The 20,418-nt window shown below is 35.2% G+C and overlaps 2 protein-coding genes across 2 annotated transcripts in view; both read left to right on the forward strand.

Moving 5' to 3' along the window:
- Positions 1-20,281, forward strand: part of LOC149791878 (uncharacterized) — a 36,011-nt gene extending 15,730 nt beyond the window's left edge. The window contains exons 5-9 of the mRNA XM_089970373.1: positions 4,800-4,999; positions 7,984-8,106; positions 9,083-9,211; positions 16,429-16,515; positions 16,743-20,281. Of these exons, the coding sequence (XP_089826499.1) occupies positions 4,800-4,999; positions 7,984-8,106; positions 9,083-9,211; positions 16,429-16,515; positions 16,743-16,802 (599 nt within the window). The 3' untranslated portion in view covers positions 16,803-20,281. The remainder of the gene's footprint in view (positions 1-4,799; positions 5,000-7,983; positions 8,107-9,082; positions 9,212-16,428; positions 16,516-16,742) is intronic.
- The window catches only part of LOC149791874 (serine/threonine-protein kinase DCLK3-like), a 427,773-nt gene that overhangs the window by 218,846 nt on the left and 188,509 nt on the right, over positions 1-20,418 (forward strand). The gene's annotated exons all lie outside the window — the stretch shown is intronic.

Here is a 20,418-nt window from a genome sequence, read left to right on the forward strand (position 1 = left end):
CTTAGTGTAATTGTCGAAATTTCTTCTCAACGGAGTCCGTTTTTCACAGAATGACCTCTAACCTTTGGAGCTCTTCAGTGCGTAAAACGAAACATTGTTTGTAATGGTGGGAGAAGTATCAGTACATCTATTTTGCATGCAAAACAAAGGCACTTGATTCTATCAATCGAAAAGGAGAATCTAATGATGACACACTCCCCTTCCCTTGATTAACGCAATGTAACTAGCTCTCGCATTTAGCAGTCTGACTACTCGATGACTTCTCTATATCACCTTTGCATCAAGTCGCTCCTACTTACATCTCTGTAAAGAAGATTTTCTACACCCCACCCCACCCCCAATTTACCATTTAATAACTTAACTAATTTTGAATGGCCATTTCTACGCAAGTTTATCCGTTGCTTCGTGCCTTGTTCATTATGCACAGGCTTTCTAATACTACGCTTCCTGTCTACTTCAGGGTGAATGCGACTAGATCGTGATTGCTTCAGTCATTGGTTATGTCGTTCAGCGAGTCTTTTCAAATATGGGCACCAATCGCGACATTTCCGCCTAACGCGACATATACTTGAGTATCCGATATGTAGCGAATTATAGTAGTTGGCCTCCAATATGCAGTCGGAACAACCGCTGTCTTTTCCGTCAACATAGACATGGATAATTTGCTTCATTGAGTTTCTGTAGTGCTTGGGAACCAGGTGTGTCCCTATGGAATTTTCAAGCAGAAAATATATTTTAAGAAACGCGCGGTTTATTCTTGACACATCCATGCAACAGTATACAGGCTTAAAATAATTGTCATAAATGGCGTCAACACATTTCCAGTTTGTAATCAAAAGATCAGAAAGTGATGCCTGTGTATTGGATAATTGGCAATGTCCATCTAAAATCCGTTATGACACGAAAGAAGAATTGCAACACATGATTGGCCAGTTTACTCTCAACTTTACCTATATTGTCTGCATGCATCATCTTCAACTCTGGATCAAAATGAACAAGACCAATAAATGAGCCTCCAGATTTATAATGAGCAACTGTATGGACATCTCATTCAAGGAAGGTTAAACTTCCAAAAAAGCCCTCTTGTGCCTTGAATTCTACTGGAACTGATGCAGAATGGAGAAAAGTCCATGAATCTTCCAGCTACTAACCGTTGTATAATGCCTTCCTTACTGACACTGATTTCTATTTACAATGGGTTACCATAAAAAGTCTCCAATGACATACAACCAAACATACCAACATTTTCAGTTTTGTCAAACAGAAACCAGACTGATGGCTTCATGGTCAGCAACGCATCAAATGGAATCAGCTGACTTGTATCGCCTGACGAACCTATGGTTATACCATGTAAGCCTTGTTGCAACAAATACGACCATGAACCATTATTTCATTACAGTCTAAACAAATTGTTGCATAATTCCGGGAGGACGAGACAAGATATTTCGTGGACCTCACACTCTTACCACTTTTGCAGAATAGAATATATACACTACTGATGTGCTACATTCAAGCTAAGACGAACAATTTTGTTTGAAAAATCATTAAGAATAAAGCACCGAATTTCCCATCAGTCGTCATAAATGGAGCCAAAGTCAATTACACGAGTGGGACACGTAGTTTCCCTGAGTATTAGCCGTGTCTTTTTCAGAATGACGAAAACGTTAGGAATGAAAAAAATGGCAAATGATGGTGTTTCACACTTTTTCAGTACAAAAGCCAATCAAGACCCCGTGCTTTCGCCAGAAATTCACTACTAAGACCCTGGTGGTATGCACACAGAACAACGAGAAGCATTCTACGCTTGGCGCAAACTCACTCATCAGCTCTTTTAGACTCTCAATATTAAAGAATGCAACATTCTCGATGTGGACATTTTACGAAATTTTTCGTTGTGAAAAATATCGACATTATTTGTTAACCATGGAAGTATCGATGCCATAAAGAAAGCTTTTACGTGCGTGCCGAAAGAAGTTAACACCGAGAACAAATTAGACGTCATATCAACAAAATCCAATCAAACGGTTATTCGTTGATACTCAGCCAAAGCTATGCGCTATCTACATTACTTGTGACATACTCTAAAAAGAGGATGCACTATGCTAGAAATGATGGTGAAGAAAATTAAATAAATTTAATTTTGTTTCTATGAACGGCTGAGATTTAGAAAACACAGATATCTCAGCTAAGTGTTTTCTAAATCCCAACAGTCTATAAATTGTTTACTTCAGCCAGACCTGAAAACTCTTTTATCAAAATCAACCACGGAAGAGTTTTCATGGATACCAAGTGATGGAAACGTGGAAACACGACTACGATCGAAGTTTGAAATTAGTCTAGAATTTAAGCGTATCGTCGAAGATTACCATGTGGTGAACATTGAACCTTTAACTGGATTAAACATATCGACGCGGAATACATTTGCCTATACGAAGGTTTGATCAAATGCAAACTTTTACCACCGACTAACATGTGCAATCGTATTTTACCACATCATTGCCATAGAAAATAGATGTTTCCTTATAGCGTATGTGTGCTGAAACGTGTAATCAAGACCAACCAAGTTACCCCGAAGACCGATAACGAGCATCTAGTCTCCTGATTTGCTTGTCACTTAGCTTAAAGAATCACCCTTCTCACCGGAGAACATTGTTATTGTTGTCACATCGATTCTCCCCCAGTCAGAAAAAAACACAAAAGAGGATGCGTCCAGAAGAAACATTACAAGTGTATCTGGAAGATGTGCAGACCCTTGTCTCAGAAGAGAAGATTTTGAAAGAGTGATGGAAAGACTTGAGTGACTATTATCTGCCTCTATTGACTTATTTGGAAATTAAACGCATCCAAGCTCTCCTGCAACAAAGTACCGAGACCTCCCATGCATCAACTTACTTGACAGATATTTTCAAGGAAAAAGTAAAGTGAGCTCATGGATTTTCATTACTAGTGGAAAATGAATACCTCTTTCTCACAATTTGTACATAGCTTCTTGAAATCGAGAGGTGTGTGCTAAAAATGAAGTTCCTCACCACAAACACCTCAAGACGTTAACGTCTATGTCATCAAAACGGACGACAGTCATCGCCCAAGAACCCATTGGGTAGTCATCTACTTTCACAACAAACACGGTTTGGAGTATTTTTCTTCTTATGAATTACCTCCTCTGGAAGACGACATCATCCCCTTTATGAGGCTAAAAATGCGGTATCTAATCAATTAAATAACATGAGATTACAAGGAGTTCAACCTGTTGTGTCTGGCAAATATTGTGAGTATTTTCTTCATCAACGCAATCTTGGATTCCCATTACAAGGAGCTCATCATGCTGTGCATGGCCAATATTGTGAGTATTTTCTTCATCAACGCAATCTTGGATTCCCATTACAAGGAGCTCATCCTGTTGTGTATGGCCAATATTGTGAGTATTTTCTTCATCAACGCAATCTTGGATTCCCATTACAAGGAGCTCATCCTGCTGTGTATGGCCAATATTGTGAGTATTTTCTTCATCAACGCAATCTTGGATTCCCATTACAAGGAGCTCATCCTGCTGTGTATGGCCAATATTGTGAGTATTTTCTTCATCAACACAGTCTTAGATTCCCATTACAAGGAGCTCATCCTATTGTGTATGGCCAATATTGTGAGTATTTTCTTCATCAACGCAATCTTAGATTCCCATTACAAGGAGCTCATCCTGCTGTGTATGGCCAATATTGTGAGTATTTTCTTCATCAACGCAATCTTGGATTCCCATTACAAGGAGCTCATCCTGTTGTGAATGGCCTATATTGTGAGTATTTTCTTCATCAGCGCAATCTTAGATTCCCATTCAAGGAGCTCATCCTGTTGTGTATGGCCAGTATTGTGAGTATTTGCTTCATCAACGCAATCATGGATTCCCATTAGAACATTACTGACTTGCTTTTGGGAGTGATTTCTCTAGAAATAGTGACAAAACAGAAAAGTGGTTTTGTGAACATTATCGTTATCTATTTTCTGTATCCTGGAACTGATAATAAATTGACACGGTACTAAATGATTGGAAATCTAGTCTTACTTTACGACGTTGTCAACCTTGTAAATAGTTTCAGGTTTAATAGTTGTATTTGTAGATGAAAAGGAAGTGACAAGCCCTAATTCTTACTCTACATTTACCAAAGTTTAAGTAAGCAGAGATTATGAAACAAAAAATGATTTTAAAAGGTTGGGCTGACTACTGTTTTCTTCTTCTTCTCTCTCTCTCTCTCTCTCTCTCTCTCTCTCTCTCTCAGAAACACATACACACATTGATAGACTCGCACATGTATAAACATATACATTTTGTAATCTCTCTCTCTCTCTCTCTCTCTCTCTCTCTCTCTCTCTCTCTGCAACCTTACATGAAACGGTAATTTTATAATACATCGACTACTGATGAAACAACTGCAGTTTAATGGAAAATATTGAACTCAACGATTTCAACAAAGAAAAATGAAAATAAGCACACACCTTGACTGGTTAAATAAACTAATTTTGCTTTATTACTAGAAATCTTACATTCATCCGACTAATTGCGGGTTCCACAATGTCACAAGAAACAAATGAAAACAAAAAATAAAGAGAATATAACTTTCCCCTGAAAACATCTCGGTCAAACAACGAGATGGACAAAAACTACAAACGTAAAATTCTTCGCTCAAAGCACGCGTCACCAATGGTCAATATACCCTTGGAATGTAAAATATGCTACATTTGCAGAGACAGGTGTGTAGAGCGGCTAATCATCAATCAGTGAAAAATACTTCTTTTCATTTCAGTGAATAAACTGACCGTTGTTTCTATCTGTATTGATAACGGGGTTGATCACTTCAGCCGATGTATAAATGGTCAACAAGGGCGACGCTACAATGTACTTCATGTGGAATTCCACAGCAGGTCCACAGGGGATCTCCATGAGTGCTTGTGCAACGGAGAAAACTACAAAATTCTTGCAAAATTAGATTCAACTGATTTTAAGGTAATTTAGGCTAAAATGATATTTTGTTGAAACGGTTGTGCCCGGTGTCAGTCACAAATCCAACGTTAGATGTGTAAGGAATTGGTTATATTACTATCACCAACGTCATAACCTGGGCAGTCATCCTTAATGTTCTCTATAAAATTGCTCCTCCGTTGACGGCGTTAAAATCAAACGGCACTGACTTGACCAATTGGCTTCCTGAGCCAGCCTCGTTTTGAATTGCGGTTGAGGTAAAATGTGTTTGTGTTGATACGAGATGATTTGCTGGCTCAGATCTTATAATATATAGTTTCCGTTTCTTTTTTGTGTGCGAATTTCGTGGCCAATGAGGCAAAAACAAGCTGAGGTATTTCTGCGATACTGCTGCAGAAATCAACTTATGGTGTCAGTTGTGTTTCTAGGTAAGCGAGGCGCCACCCGAGGAGTAGTTTTGTCATCATCCCTACTTAGCCTATCATCATTGTAAAGTTACAAGGTATTGTATTGTCGTTGTGATTATCATTATCATCATCAGACATACGAATAAAGTAGAAGACATATTCGTGTTTTTGCCGTCATTGTTAGCTTTGTTTTCATCGTCATATTAGTATTATCATCAGAAAGAGACTTCATTACAGCTCCACTGATCATCGGGTCTTTTTTACACTGGTCCTACAGTCAGAAATGAAATCAAATAGAACATTTCAATCGCGTTTGGTTAAACACATGCTACGTGCCCAAATAATATATCTTTCACCTCACCATGACATTATGTAAATTTAAATGGTTTCGGACAATAAATGCAAAGAAAATGTAAATGCCATTGGTTCTTCCTTATATATATATATATATATATATATATATATATATATATATATATATATATATATATATATATATATATATATATATATATATATATATATATATATATATATATATAGTTACGTATATTGATTTAATTCATATTTATTTCAATTTAATTGTTTGTCAGTTTTAAATTTTTTATTCTATTATACGCTATTTTAATGTAAATTTATTCACTGGAGATGATATTTTTTTTCAGAAAATTGTTTGACATTGACTGTTAATTTGTAAACACGAGGTGTTCATCTAAATTCTGACATTGTTTCAGAACTTGTAGCTACCTTCATAAACAAGTTCTATTTTATTTTAAAATGATTGGTTGTTTCCAAGATCATGATGATACTACATGATGTAAGATGTAAACAAATTTTTTATTTCTTGGAATAAAATGATTGGTTGTCTTCAGGGTCAATTTTGGTGTATGTGACATAACACCATCACGTGACCCCCCCCCCCTTTTTCGATTTCGCAATTCCGGTTTTTCCTTTACGCGCATTTGTAAGTTTTAATAGAGATGCTTTGAGAGAGATTTCTCAGTTTTGGGCTTTTCACACTGATGTCAAGTTATTTTGTTGTAGCCAGATTTATAGTTCTAATTTCTTCAGATCAGTTGGATTTGAAAAGGATTAATTCTTTTTTATCTGGAAATATTTTGAGGAGTGCTCACACAGAAATTTTGGAAAGACGTTGCTTACAAATTTAATTTGGATTTCCAACACCGGAGTTCCATTGTTTGTATTTCTACAAGGAACTTTTGATAAGCACAGTAATGACTACAACATCGTCATCCATCTTGGATTTTCCATCAGGATCCGAAGTTGAAATTATTAGAACATTTATTACTAGGACTTTTGCAAATTAATTCGTGGATTATTCTTAGATTATTTTTGGATATAATTCTTGAAGCCGTAAGTTCTTCTCCTTTTTTCATTTTTGCAGAATTTTCCAGAAAAATAAATTATTTGTTAAATTTTAAAAAGCTTGTTGTTTTCACTCTTTCTGTGTTACTGTTTATTCGAGCCTAAAAATGTAACAATATATATATATGTGTGTGTGTGTGTGTATGTGTGTGTGTTTCTTAGACAGGCAAACCTCCATTTGCTTTGCATCCGCAATGGTCCTTTGTTTATACTGTAATAAATGTGGAGTATGCGCATTTGGTTATAGCGCCTCGTTTTAAGGAATTCACAGAGTTTTGTGATTACTTGTTTGATTATTGGAACTCGGCCCTGTGAAAATATTCATTAGCCCTAAATAATTAGCCATTTACTAGGAGCAAATGTCATAAGTGAAATATTAGTGAGTTTCCATAATGCCATGGTTTACGTTTGGTGAATTCAGGTCACAGCTGCATGAGTGTCCCTGTTGCTACATTGTCCCTATTAAAATCTTGTGGTGTACATTGGTTTAGTGACTGCAGGTGCAGTATTTATGTTGGGGACTGGTAAATTACACACTGGAATAAACAATAAGGGACTCGGCAGATACCGTTTTTGCAGGGCCGACAATAGGTGAGGGGGGCAGCCGGGGATATATTCCCGGGACCCGGGCCCGTAAGGGGGCCCAGCCCTAACAACACTATTTAATGTTATAAAAGAACAAAATCGTTTAAACAAGAACTAGGAGGCCCGGGTGTTTCTTACCCCAGTGTCCGTGATTACTCTCTACGTCCCTGCGTTTATGTCACCATAGTGGCAAATATGATGCAATTTCACAGGCGAAATGTGGCTCGAAACAATGAATTGACTGGCCTAAGGTGGCGTAGTAAAAATAGTTCCCTGTGTTAGGGGATAGTTGTATAGTTTTACGGCTTCAACTGTTGACGGTACGGAAAGTTGATGAAGAGAAACCATGCAGATGTGTGGTTGATAGGCGATTGGAAAGTTGTGAGATATGTGGTCTTGCGTTGACTAGAGTACCATTATTTATAGAATAGACACGTAGGGCTTTCTACTTTACAATAGAAGATGTATAGAAGTCTTTGAAATAGGGGAGACTTATGACTTCTGGCGTAATCGCGCCAGGATTTTACACCACTTGGTCAAGCAAATACCCGAGGTTTGTAACAATACGACAAGTGACAGAATTTATTGGAGAAATCAATTTAAATATTCCTCATATTTATTTTTCTTTAGGAAATACGCGCTGGTCTGGATCAGGCATCAGTCAAATTAGCTGTAGTGGAAACACGAATCGCACAAGCAAAACAAGACCTAGATGAACATAGCAGAAGACTACAGAGACTAGAGCAGTTAAAGGTATAAATGATCCTTTTCTATTACATTCAACTTCAGTCTCATCTGGTGAGTTTGGCGCTACATATGGACACTCAGTCAGTATTTCCACACATTCTGGAACAAATGAAATGTTTTCATTGAAGTCCGCGCGTCGATGGAACCGATCAGACTTTTATATATCCGACTTTGTTTGAATTCCAATCAACCTGAAATATTCTGGAACCGTTAAAGAGGAGATATGCAATAAATACACAAGTACATTTGTGTGTGTTTTGTTACGAGCCAGAGACCTGACAACTTGGACTTAACCCCATCACCGCTTTAAATTTGTTCTTTCCGCTGACTCAGAACAAAACACAGAATGTGGTCTTCTGTATGTATCAACTAATGTTTCCGACAATAACGAATATTTCTTCATGCTACATTTAACCCATCAACTTATAAGTCTATTGCCGAGGGCACTGCTGCTTTGGACGCACTCCATTATGCCAGCCATTCAGGGGTACCCTCAAAAACATTGGATGTAGGCCAAAATATGTTTAGAGTGCCGCCTCCCCATTCCCCGCTTGCCCCTATGTGCGGGCGCCCATGCCGCCATTGCATATTAATGTAGCAGTTGAGAGACGGTAGAGCTGCTTTATTCTGGCCCTGTTCGCGGAACTTCCTCCACGGCGCGGTCCGGATAAGTGATTTTTATAATTTTATCCTATGATGTAAACTGACGTATATAACCAAGTTCACGAGCCAGGTTTGGCCTGTGGGTTGTATTTTTCCCATCCCTGTTAAAGCATGATGAGATACAAACACAGTATGAACAAACTGATGAAACTTTATCATAAACAAGTCTTTTTTTCTTCTTCTTTCATTTCTTCTCGTCTTAAGTAACATCATCGTAATTATCGTTGAAATTATTTATTATCATGGCGACTATAAAGATGACGTCTTTATGATTATGATTATTATTATTATTATTATTATTATTATTATTATTATTTAGGAAGATGTTACCAAAACTGTGAGTGATATAAAGATGGAAGGTGTGGAGGCCGAGGTCACTGTAGAAAGAATGGAAACGACACTTAAAAAATGGAAGAAGTTATCCAGAAGAAAAAAAGGAAATGGAAAGGTGGGATTTAATGAAATGTCAATCAGTCATTTTGTTATTTATGCTTAGCTACATCTCTGGTCTTATTTACTTGTTATGGTAAATGAGAAAAAAAGGTTAGATATCGATTCTTTAATTTTTGTATCCAGAGACAACGGTACGCGATGAGCTGTCATTTCACGGAGTAGTACGGCATTCAACTGGGCAGCAGAGCATTCAAGTTGAGCGGGATAACTGTCATACGTTCCCTTTCTGAGAAGGAAAATATAAATTATTTGTAAGCAAATGATTAGTATTCGATATACAGCCATAATAGACATTTGTAGTCGTAGTTAATTTTCTTACCTGTATATAGGTTTAAACAGACAACTGGTTTTACAATGCAGTAAACGTCATCAAATATATATGTTTTGTTTGGCATGCATTGAAAATGACAATATGATTAAAATCGATATCTACTTATCATAAGTAGATTTGATTGACACCAATATTATATTCTTTTGACCTTGTGATTCACCAATCAAATCAGAGCTTTCAAATTTGTGATATTCAAAAGGTCGCCAGAATATGAACTTTCATGGGTGACTGTCAGAACACCGTTGTCGCCTGGAGATCTCGATTTTAATCACAATACTGAAAATGACACTGTCTTGCTGTTTAATATTTGTGAAAGCTAATTTAACTTATAACCGTTGTTTTGTCTTAAAAAGCACCCTCTGTTTAAAGTTAAATGACACAGCATTCGCGATGCATTAAAACGACACGGTGCAGCCCGTTAACACAGACTATTGCGTTATTGGACCCTGAAAATCAGTTTTACACATGTTTCCCCGATAGTGATACAATTTTTTTATATTCATTTTCGTACATGTAATTCCCTCAACATAAGTGCAGCTTAAAACCAATCAATCATTTCCCCGATGTAATCCTTCTCACAATCATTACGTTTGATATAATAAACCACACCACATCTGTTCAAATTTTCATAGTTAAAAGCTTTTATGAAGCTTTTTTTGTACACTTGTTTGGCCTTGCCAGATCTGTCCAGTCTTATTGTGGGTCAAATTTTATGTCTGGAATTTCCCAACACGTTATGCATGAATTAAGCATCCATCAGTTTAAATCTTCTGCCTATCGTTATGAAAGTCATGGGGCTTTGAAATTTTTCATCAAATTTTTCAGAATATGATTCGCTTAATGCTTTGATACAGGGAAATATTGGGACGAGAGTGTTCATTTGGTGTTAGAGACTCAGTTCAATAATCGTTGGGTTTTAATTCTTTTGAACGAGTGTTTGGACGTTCTGTCCGTGGACAATTGGAATTATGAAAAGAGAAACATCTTTCAACCGAAGATTCAGAGCTTAATCTTCTTCATTATTTCTTTGATTTTTAATATAAGTTGTCAAATAGCCGTGAAGTGGCAAGAACTAATTTTCACTCTGCTGAAAGGAAATCAAGATATGTCAGATACACCGAAGGAAGGAGTTTTCAACCCAGGCTCTCTTGCCCATACCTCAAAATCCTCTTGCCCATAGCTAAAATCCTCTTCAGGCTAGGCATTATGGTCTTTATACAATCGAAGAGAAAGAAAGCGACTTAATTATATCATTAGAACTCCTGAGAGGTGGAAACATGAACGACTTTTCCATATAGTAGCCATGTTGATCATTCAATCAGTTTGTTAATACATGTCCCACACAGTGAGGATTTTAACATGGCATGCAATCGGGTTGTAGTGATTCAGTTTTAACGAATCTTCAGAATTTGGGAATGTTAAACAATCTGAATCAGAAACATTATACAGTTACAGGCATAGAGTGAAATAAATCAGCTGATATATGAATATGAAGACTTGTATCCAGATGTTCCAACACGAACAAATAAAATCTACTACAACGTTGAAATTGTATATTCTACATCTGTGAAATAGCATCCGTACAGGATGAATCATCTCAAGTAGGAAGGTTTGAAAAAGAAATTCATTATGTGGTGGAGACTGGTTTTATTGAATAAAGTAAAAGTGACTGAAGTTTACCAAGCATTCTTGTGCCGAAGCCAGATTATACGTTCCGTATATGTACTGATACTAAAAAGTGAACAGTGTCACGAAAAGCAGATTCATTTCTAATATCTGTTTTTTGTTATGAGGGGAGGTGTTATGTATATCTATTTTTGTGTTTTTAATTTTTGTCCATGATTGTAGATCATATTTTAAAATAATTATGCCATAAATAGGTTGCTTACTTGGATTTAGGTCTAAACCCAGCCTTGATAACGAACATGTTTATAGTTTCCGTTGATATGATTGATTATTGCAGTTTAAATCAACTGGGGAGGTATTGCAACATAGATCATGTAGTAATGTATTGTGATGTAGAGTCGTAAATGAGGGGATTTAAATAAGGTGGAAGAAGTGAACAATAATTCTTTTTTTCCATATTACTGTTCTTTTTTACTTTAATTTGCAAAAGTAGTACATGTATGTGTTGTATTTAGATTTTGAGATGAATCATTTTTTGAAATTATACATTGGAATTACAAGGTGCTCATATGACTGTTCAGACTAAACAATATTTGCAGATTATTATGAATTCATTCAAAGACATTTTGATATATCAAGACTGTTGGCACTTCAGCACAGTCAGCCTGGTATTCATTCAGGACACTGTTCTTTTTGACTTGTGATAGAACTTTTAGGATTATTTTGGATTTAACTCACAATAATGTAAGTTACTTTTACATTCTCATTTTATAACTTAGAGAATTAAATTATTTGTTGAGTTTTACAAAACATTTTGGCTTTGCTTCTTCCTGGTAATTAGTTTAAAACCATAGAATTGTAACAATAATTCAAAGGCTCATCAGGGATACAAACTTATTTAAAATACTTAAGAGAAATTAAAATTGCTTTTGAAATTATAATTCACTTTGTTTTGAAGTTTTCTTAGTCCATTGTATTTTATTTTCACACATATAAGAAATATTGACCAAAACCAACAAATTCATACAATATCCTCTAAAGGTGAAAACTTTTTTCAGATCCTACCTAGGATGATTAGATTATTTAAAAATGGACAAGTTGTTGAAGCTTGCACAAAATTATTCTATTTTGGAAGTAACAGTATCATTGGCATAACAAGAAATAAAAAATATTTTGATACAATATTTAGTGGAAAAGAAATTCTTTGATATAATTATTTTGGGTTTGATTAGTTAATTTCTATTTGGCTCTGAATGAAATTGAAATAATTGCAATTAAAAACCATATGTAAATAGTTAAAAACAGAAATCATGGAAACCCAAAGTCAGAAAGACAAAATAGAAAGAAAAATGCAAATGAAGAAAGAGAAACACAATTGCAGAGAGAGAGAGAGAGAGAGAGAGAGAGAGAGAGAGAGCATGTGTGTACTGGTAATACAACTGCACTAATGTGCTGTACAACTTGGCCAAATTAACTCATAAGCTAACTCAGATATAGTATTAAGCCCTCGTATTTTGTTGGTCCTCCACTTCATTTTGCAGTAATATTTGATGAATTTACCACAAGTCAAATGAATTTATTAATAAATTTTATGTAGGGAAATAAATATGCTTGATGACTTCCTAATTAATAATAGATACTTAGGCCCTTTCCTCCTATTAGCCTTTAGCCCCTCAATCACATTAGTCTTCAAGTTCATGCACACACTCTGAAAAATCTCCCAAGAAGTGTTTGATGGAAGTGACCACATGTGTGCAACAGTATATCCTTTTCAGCTGATCAACATCCATTGAGACTTCTTCCAAAATCAGAATGAAGGAAAGAGAAATGCAAACGAAGACAGAAATGGAATACAAATGCCGAGAGAGAGAGAGAGAGACAAAGAGACAGAAATACTCAGAGAGAGACAGACAGACAGAGAGACAGAGAGATAGCAAATGCAGATGCAGATAGAAGAAAGAGAAATGATATTTAGATATTTAAAGAATTAGAACTGGCAGGCGAAAAGTACTACTCCCCCCCCATACACACACACACACATCTTTCCATAAAATTCTGGTTTTGATATTTCTGGACACTCAGTCTATATGACAAGATGGTAACACTGGAACTGATTTATACTGCAAACCCACCAATTGTCATCATTTTATCTGGCCTAACAGTTTTCATCCTATACATTAGAAACCTTCCCTTTGGCTTATGTATTTACATGAAGCATATGTACTCAAATGAGGAGAACCTTGACAAAAGACTTACAGAACTCAAATGAGGAGAACCTTGACAAAAGACTTACAGAACTCAAATGAGGTGAACCTTGACAAAAGACTTACAGAACTCAAATGAGGAGAACCTTGACAAAAGACTTACAGAACTCAAATGAGGAGAACCTTGACAAAAGACTTACAGAACTCAAATGGATGATGATATATAAACAAAACTAAATATCTGGCCACCGAAAAGCTATCATGCACCAAAATAATCTTGTCTCATACAAAACTAAAACTGTCAACATCTTTCTCCAAACAATTACACTCAGATGTCCCTAACATTACATGCAATATATATATATGCCGTTCAATATGATGGTAAAACAGCTGTCTTTAAAAAGAAAATGAACAATTATCTAGCATTGTACTGTTTAAGCTACTTCTTTTACAGGCAATGGATTGCCTCCACATGGTTGGTATTTTGAGTTTAAGATTCCTACCTAAATATGTACAGTACTTATTTCTAGTTACCAGTATTTTGTTTGTTTCCTTTAGTGTATACCTTTGCAGTATCTTTCATAATTTTTCTGCACTGTGCCAAAATGTAAATATTTTCCTACATGTGACTTATGCACAGTGTCCCTGTGTATGGTTTTCATTGTCATATTAGGAAGATCTTGCTTTAGGTTGCAACATAAAAGACACTTGATTATTTTCCCTTCACTGTTTTCCAACTTCTGTGCTATTATATATCCTGGGTACTTTTATTGCTCCAGACATCATGGTGCCAAAGTTTGGGTAACTTGAAGTCAGTGTTTATAAAATGAATGCAGTTGACAACTATGTGCAAAGATTGATTTATGCAGTTTACACAGATGAAAACTGTAAAGATAAGCATGTTGGATAAATCTGTTTTATATGCATATGTTTGAAAGTTTCAGAACTAGGAAATGGGGGGTGGTGGTGAAAATAATTACAATATCTGTATCGAATTAGTAAATTCCCTTCCAGTATTTAGAAACTGTTAAACATTATCAAAAGAAGGGCCATGCAAATGGGTCAAACACTTTCTCAAAATCAATTTAAGAGAAGTCCAGGAATGATATTTCTTTGTATAAAAAATTAGATTATATAAAGAAAGGATATATTCTCCAATGTATCTTCCCTTAATGAAATCAGTTTGATCATTCATTATTAACTATTGTGGGAAAAGCTTGTTGAAGTCTTCATTATACATGCTGGTGATATTTCACAGGATAAATTTAGTAAAGAAATATGTCTCAGATTCAAAACCTTTTCTAGATTTGTTGCCTTTTTGGAAGATAGATTATCAGTTCTTTCTCAGTGGTTGACACTTCACTGTAGCTATATAAACAGCCTATTTCATGAACATAATAAAGGACAATATCTTTCCAAAAGAACTTGACAAACTGTAAGCAATCAGATCCTGGATTTTATTATTTGGTGTAATTTGCAAAGCTGCAGCTGTTTGACTAAAGGTTAATGTAGCCATTCATTGATTCATTATAGTTTTAGGAACAGTATCACAGCTGAGAAGAGACCCATGATCGATGTAATGTCCTTGATTGAAGAAACATTTTCTGATTGTTTTTTCAAGAATGTCTCTTTAATTCTTTGTACAAGTTACTTTTGACTTCATTAAATTAGGCATCATTTACTAGTGTAATTCCTTTTGACTTCAATAAATTAGGCATCATTTACTGATGCAATTCCTTTTGACTTCACTAAAATAGGCATCATTTACTGATGTAATTACTTTGACTTCAATAAATTAGGCATTATTTACTGGTATAATTCCTTTTGACATCAATAAATTAGGCTTCATTTACTGGTTTTAATTCCTTTTGACATCAATAAATTAGGCATCATTTACTGATGTAATTCCTTTTGACATCAATAAATCTGGCATCATTTACTGATGTAGTTCCTTTTGACTTCAATAAATTAGGCATCATTTACTTGTATAATTCCTTTTGACTTCAATAAATTAGGCATCATTTACTGGTGTAATTCCTTTTGACTTCATTAAATTATGCATAATTTGCTGACGTAATTCCTTTTGACTTCAATAAATTAGGCATCATTTACTGGTTAATTCCTTTTGACTTCAATAAATTAGGCATCATTTACTGATGTAATTTGAAATGCCTCTTCTCCCTCTAATCATTTTGCTTGAGATCTTTATCTCGCACTTTTCAAATCTGTTCTATGCATTTCTTCCAACTGATTCCTTTTCTCTCTGAAGACTTAAATATCTTGATTAATTTCTTCTAAAAGATTGATTTCATTCCTAATTTGCTTCTCAAGTTGATTTAGATGTCTTTTATAAATGATGAATATATTATTATTTTCCCTCTAATTAGGCACAACTGTATTAAAATCAATGATCCAAATTCCCATCAAACATTTTGTTTCATGGGGGGGGGGGACCATAATTAAGTTTTGCTAGGAGTGCTGATTTTCTTGCTCTGCTACTAATTCAAATTTATGTGCACCTGTGTCACTGAATGTTTTAGTGATGTGCTATTTTAATTTTTCCACGGTCCCTCTCCCCAATGTTGTTAAACATACTTTGTATGTGTCTGCATGTTTTAGTGATGTGCTATTTTAATCTTGTTTCCAAGGTTCCTCTCCCAATGTTGGAAAACATCCTTTGGTAGTGTCTGCATGTGTGCATGCACATTACTCTATGTTCATCATGCACCACTCCTCCTTACAGTACTTCTGCATTAAAAAGGGTTAGAGACACGAAGAGAATGAATATAAGCGTAAAGTGGCAAAGTCTCAAAGGGGACAAACTTCTACACTAATACAACTTAATTCAGATGACTGATAAGAAAAATGATAAGATGTCTGAGAAAGATGTTTAGAATTCTATTTAAAGGTATGGAAACTGATACAGTGAGTTGAATTCTATTTAAAGGTATGGAAACTGATACAGTGAGTTGAGAGAAAATATGTTGATAAACAATATATTCACAACTTTGCTAACCACATGTTTTATGACAATTTGAACCTATGTTGCAGAAAAATAAAGTTTTGGGAGCCATGGAAGCCAGGGAAATTGATGAATTCATAAGTCTGAAAGGTCCAACAAAGCCTCATCCTGTTGCAGTATGTATGCTAAAAAGTACACTTCATCTGAGAAATGTAAATTAATAAAAACATGGTAAAATGTCTTACTTTTGTAATGCTAAAGTTTGAAGTCATTACAGTGATTCTTGACAAACACACATATATATGAGAGAGAGAGAGAGAGAGAGAGAGAGAGATAGCCTCTCATTCTAAATTAATATTAATAATATTATATTTAATTGCAATTTTCTTTTCTTTATTTGTAGGTAACTTCACCACTGAAAAATTGCTGTTGTCAACAGATACCAATGTGTGTACTATTGTAATACTTATACCATATTTGATGTTGATGATATTGAGTCAAACAAGTCATTTATAAATTACAGTTTAGCACATTTAACAAGGGTGTAGTACCTGTTTGGTGTTACAGTTTAGCACATTGGAACAAGGGTGTAGTACCTGTTTGGTGTTACAGTTTAGCACATTGGAACAAGGGTGTAGTACCTGTTTGGTGTTACAGTTTAGCACATTGGAACAAGGGTGTAGTACCTGTTTGGTGTTACAGTTTAACACATTAGAACAAGGGTGTAGTACCTATTTGGTGTTACAGTTTAGCACATTAGAACAAGGGTGTAGTACCTGTTTGGTGTTACAGTTTAACACATTAGAACAAGGGTGTAGTACCTGTTTGGTGTTACAGTTCAGCACATTAGAACAAGGGTGTAGTACCTGTTTGGTGTTACAGTTTAGCACATTTTAACAAGGGTGTAGTACCTGTTTGGTGTTACAGTTTAGCACATTAGAACAAGGGTGTAGTACCTGTTTGGTGTTACAGTTTAGCACATTAGAACCAGGGTGTAGTACCTGTTTGGTGTTACAGTTTAGCACATTTTAACAAGGGTGTAGTACCTGTTTGGTGTTACAGTTTAGCACATTAGAACAAGGGTGTAGTACCTGTTTGGTGTTACAGTTTAGCACACTGGAACAAGGGTGTAGTACCTGTTTGGTGTGCATATCCTACTGTAATGCTTATCATAGCAAAACTGATTGATGCCATTTGCATACTAGTGAGCAATGTATAGCTTATAAACTGATACCAAAGTATGGAGTACCTATTTATTTGATGATTACTGTTGTAGTACTTGTAACAAACTTCATTGCTTTCATAGGGATAATAGTGAGTAATGTATAGCTTATGTTATAACATTGGAACTATTGTGGAGTACCCGTTTGGTTCATTATTTTAAATCTGATTACTGTCCAATAGAGAATGTGCAATGATATACAGTTAAACAGATTAGAATGGATGGAGTACTACTTTGGTTCAGGATTACTATTGTAGTGCACATATTTGATTGCTGTCATAGGGATTATACTCGTGTATAGTTTATAAACTACAAGCTAGCACTTTGCAACAATGTTTTGTAAATAAAAACTGCTGAAATACTTATCATAACAATTTTTATTAGTATTATATGAAACATACAAGACAGCACATTGGATCAAGTGGGAGTACCTGGTTGGTTCAGGATTACTGTTGAGAAACTTATAACTATTCATTATAGCAAGTACTATCTAGTTTATAAACTTCAGGTTATCACATTAGGACATTCAAACTAATTAACAACCAACAAGGGAATTGATGTAATAGGTCTGTGAACAGAACCGTATTAAATAAAAACTATTGCTGTAAGAACAAAACATTACATACATACGAGTCTGTTGTAAGTTTTGCATTACTGTCTCAGAAAAGTAAGTTTTAAATAAAAGCTGTTAAAAGACAACTCCTCTTTAAGTGTATTAATATACTGACACGTTAAAATTTTAAATCCATGGAGACTAGCATACTATCTGTTGAATTGACAAAAAATAGGCTATATAAAAAAATTCTTCCAATTTTCCGTCTTTTTTAAGAAGTTTGTGGTTCAAGAATACTGTTCGCAAAATGGTCCAACTCTGCAAGAAAGGTGGCTGAATTCTGTCGATTTAATGTTCCCGGTCTTTGTGATATAGGATTAAAATCTCTCATTGCAAACTGAGCAATGTACCAATCTCAAGGATGATAACATTCAGTGCTATGCACACATATAATATCTTGAAATCAATTGTCTGGCTAGAATATTAGCATCTCATTTTGATTTGCAGACTTGTACATTTCTCTCGCTACCTTTATGGCTATCTTTTATTTTGTCAGATGTATATTGCAGACATGATTAGTATGTTATTTTCTAATGTTTCACCCTTACTTCATGTTCATATGTATGATTTACATGTGGCTTTTACATCTAGCAGCTATTAAAAATATATATTCATTTGTCAAGATCTGTAAGAAAATTTTAAAATGTGTATCAAAAGCTAGCGATGAAGAGGACAGTGACATCAAAGATAAAGAAAATAATGCAAAGAAATGAGAATATAATCATTTTTCTTGTTCTTACAAATATTGTTTTGTTTCTCCTTTGGAAAAGAGGTTATTATTTTTGATGTTCTTGATGATGATGATGATGATGATGATGGGATTTAAAAGTAAACTAAATGTGCTAAGGAAAATGATACTCAAATTTACATTGTAATTATACCTTATATCCTAAAAACCATTTCTACCATGATCACATTAATTTTTGCCTTTAAATGTATTAAAATATCATTTGTTTCTATATATGCAAACCATGACATATGAAACATTTCCCTCCAGCTTCTTGATACATCAGTGTACATCACTGACATAAACTCTGTAAATGTTGACTAGGTCTAGGCATTGGGCAGTAAAGTTCATGTTGCAGCAAAATGCCAGCAGTATTGAAAAATTAAAAAGAACCGCTGAAGTGAATATAAATATGTAGCGATCACAAAAAAACACTAATAAGCAGCTGTGGAAAATATGATTCCCTATTTGCGACCCTTCACTTCCTACCAACCCTGACTTCTTTGCTACTGCATAAGTGCAAGAAAAACAAAGGATTTTTTTTTTTCATCAACTGTCAGGAATGCTTTTCAGCTAAGTTCTGAAAGCTCTAATGCATAATCAAGGTTCATTTTACTCCAGTAAGAGAATGAAAGTTTTGTGTTCATCAGTGACGATTGTTTAAACGATCATCACTCTCTGCTTAGTGGGAGAATCTTGTAACCACACAAACAGTAAATTACAATTACACTGAACATACCACGTGAAATGAGTACTCTCCCAATTCTGTATTAAAATGGAGGCTACCTGAGTACTACATGCCAATTTATCATGTGCATATTTTGTCTTTAATTGAACTAAACTGTATTTGATAAACTTTGGTGAAGAATTTTGTATTTTAGTCCATGATCTTCAGGTTGCTAAAAGTTTTAATACTGCCATATGACTTTACATGGAAAAAAAATCCAAAATAAATAAACCTTTCGTCAGATCAGAATATATTAACAAGAGATCCCATTACTGCAGAGCCTTCCTTTTAATGTGTACAGTAAAAAGCTTTAACATTGAGATTTATCTAGGACATGGATGGACATTTAGATGGACATAGGTTGTTGTTCTAGGGCTTAATGCCATTTTAAGAATAAGATAGGCTATACATGGCAGCCAGTATAACCGGTGGAGGAAGAACCCGGGAAAACCCAAGGAAGAACCACCGACCCACGAGAAGCTACTGGCAGGCTTTCTCACGTACCCAGGTTAGCCGAATCTGAGACTCAAACCCATGCAGACAGGTCAGAAGGCAGTGATCCAAAATGGTGAGAACTTTAGACCACTCGACCACTCTGGGACCCTGGACATAGGTACAAAGATACCAAAGTGGTTGCTATGTCCAGCTTCAGCCCAAGGCAAGCTCAACAAAACTTTTTACATAAAAAATATTAAACAAAAATACTGAAATCTCCATGCTGATATTCCTAGAGATTTCTCAAGTATTGCTAGCTGGTAAATTCAGGACTGACAAACAATAAAAAAGTATA

Source organism: Sinohyriopsis cumingii, chromosome 9 (assembly GCF_028554795.1).
Source record: "Sinohyriopsis cumingii isolate HCF-2022 chromosome 9, ASM2855479v2, whole genome shotgun sequence".
Taxonomy (NCBI): domain Eukaryota; kingdom Metazoa; phylum Mollusca; class Bivalvia; order Unionida; family Unionidae; genus Sinohyriopsis; species Sinohyriopsis cumingii.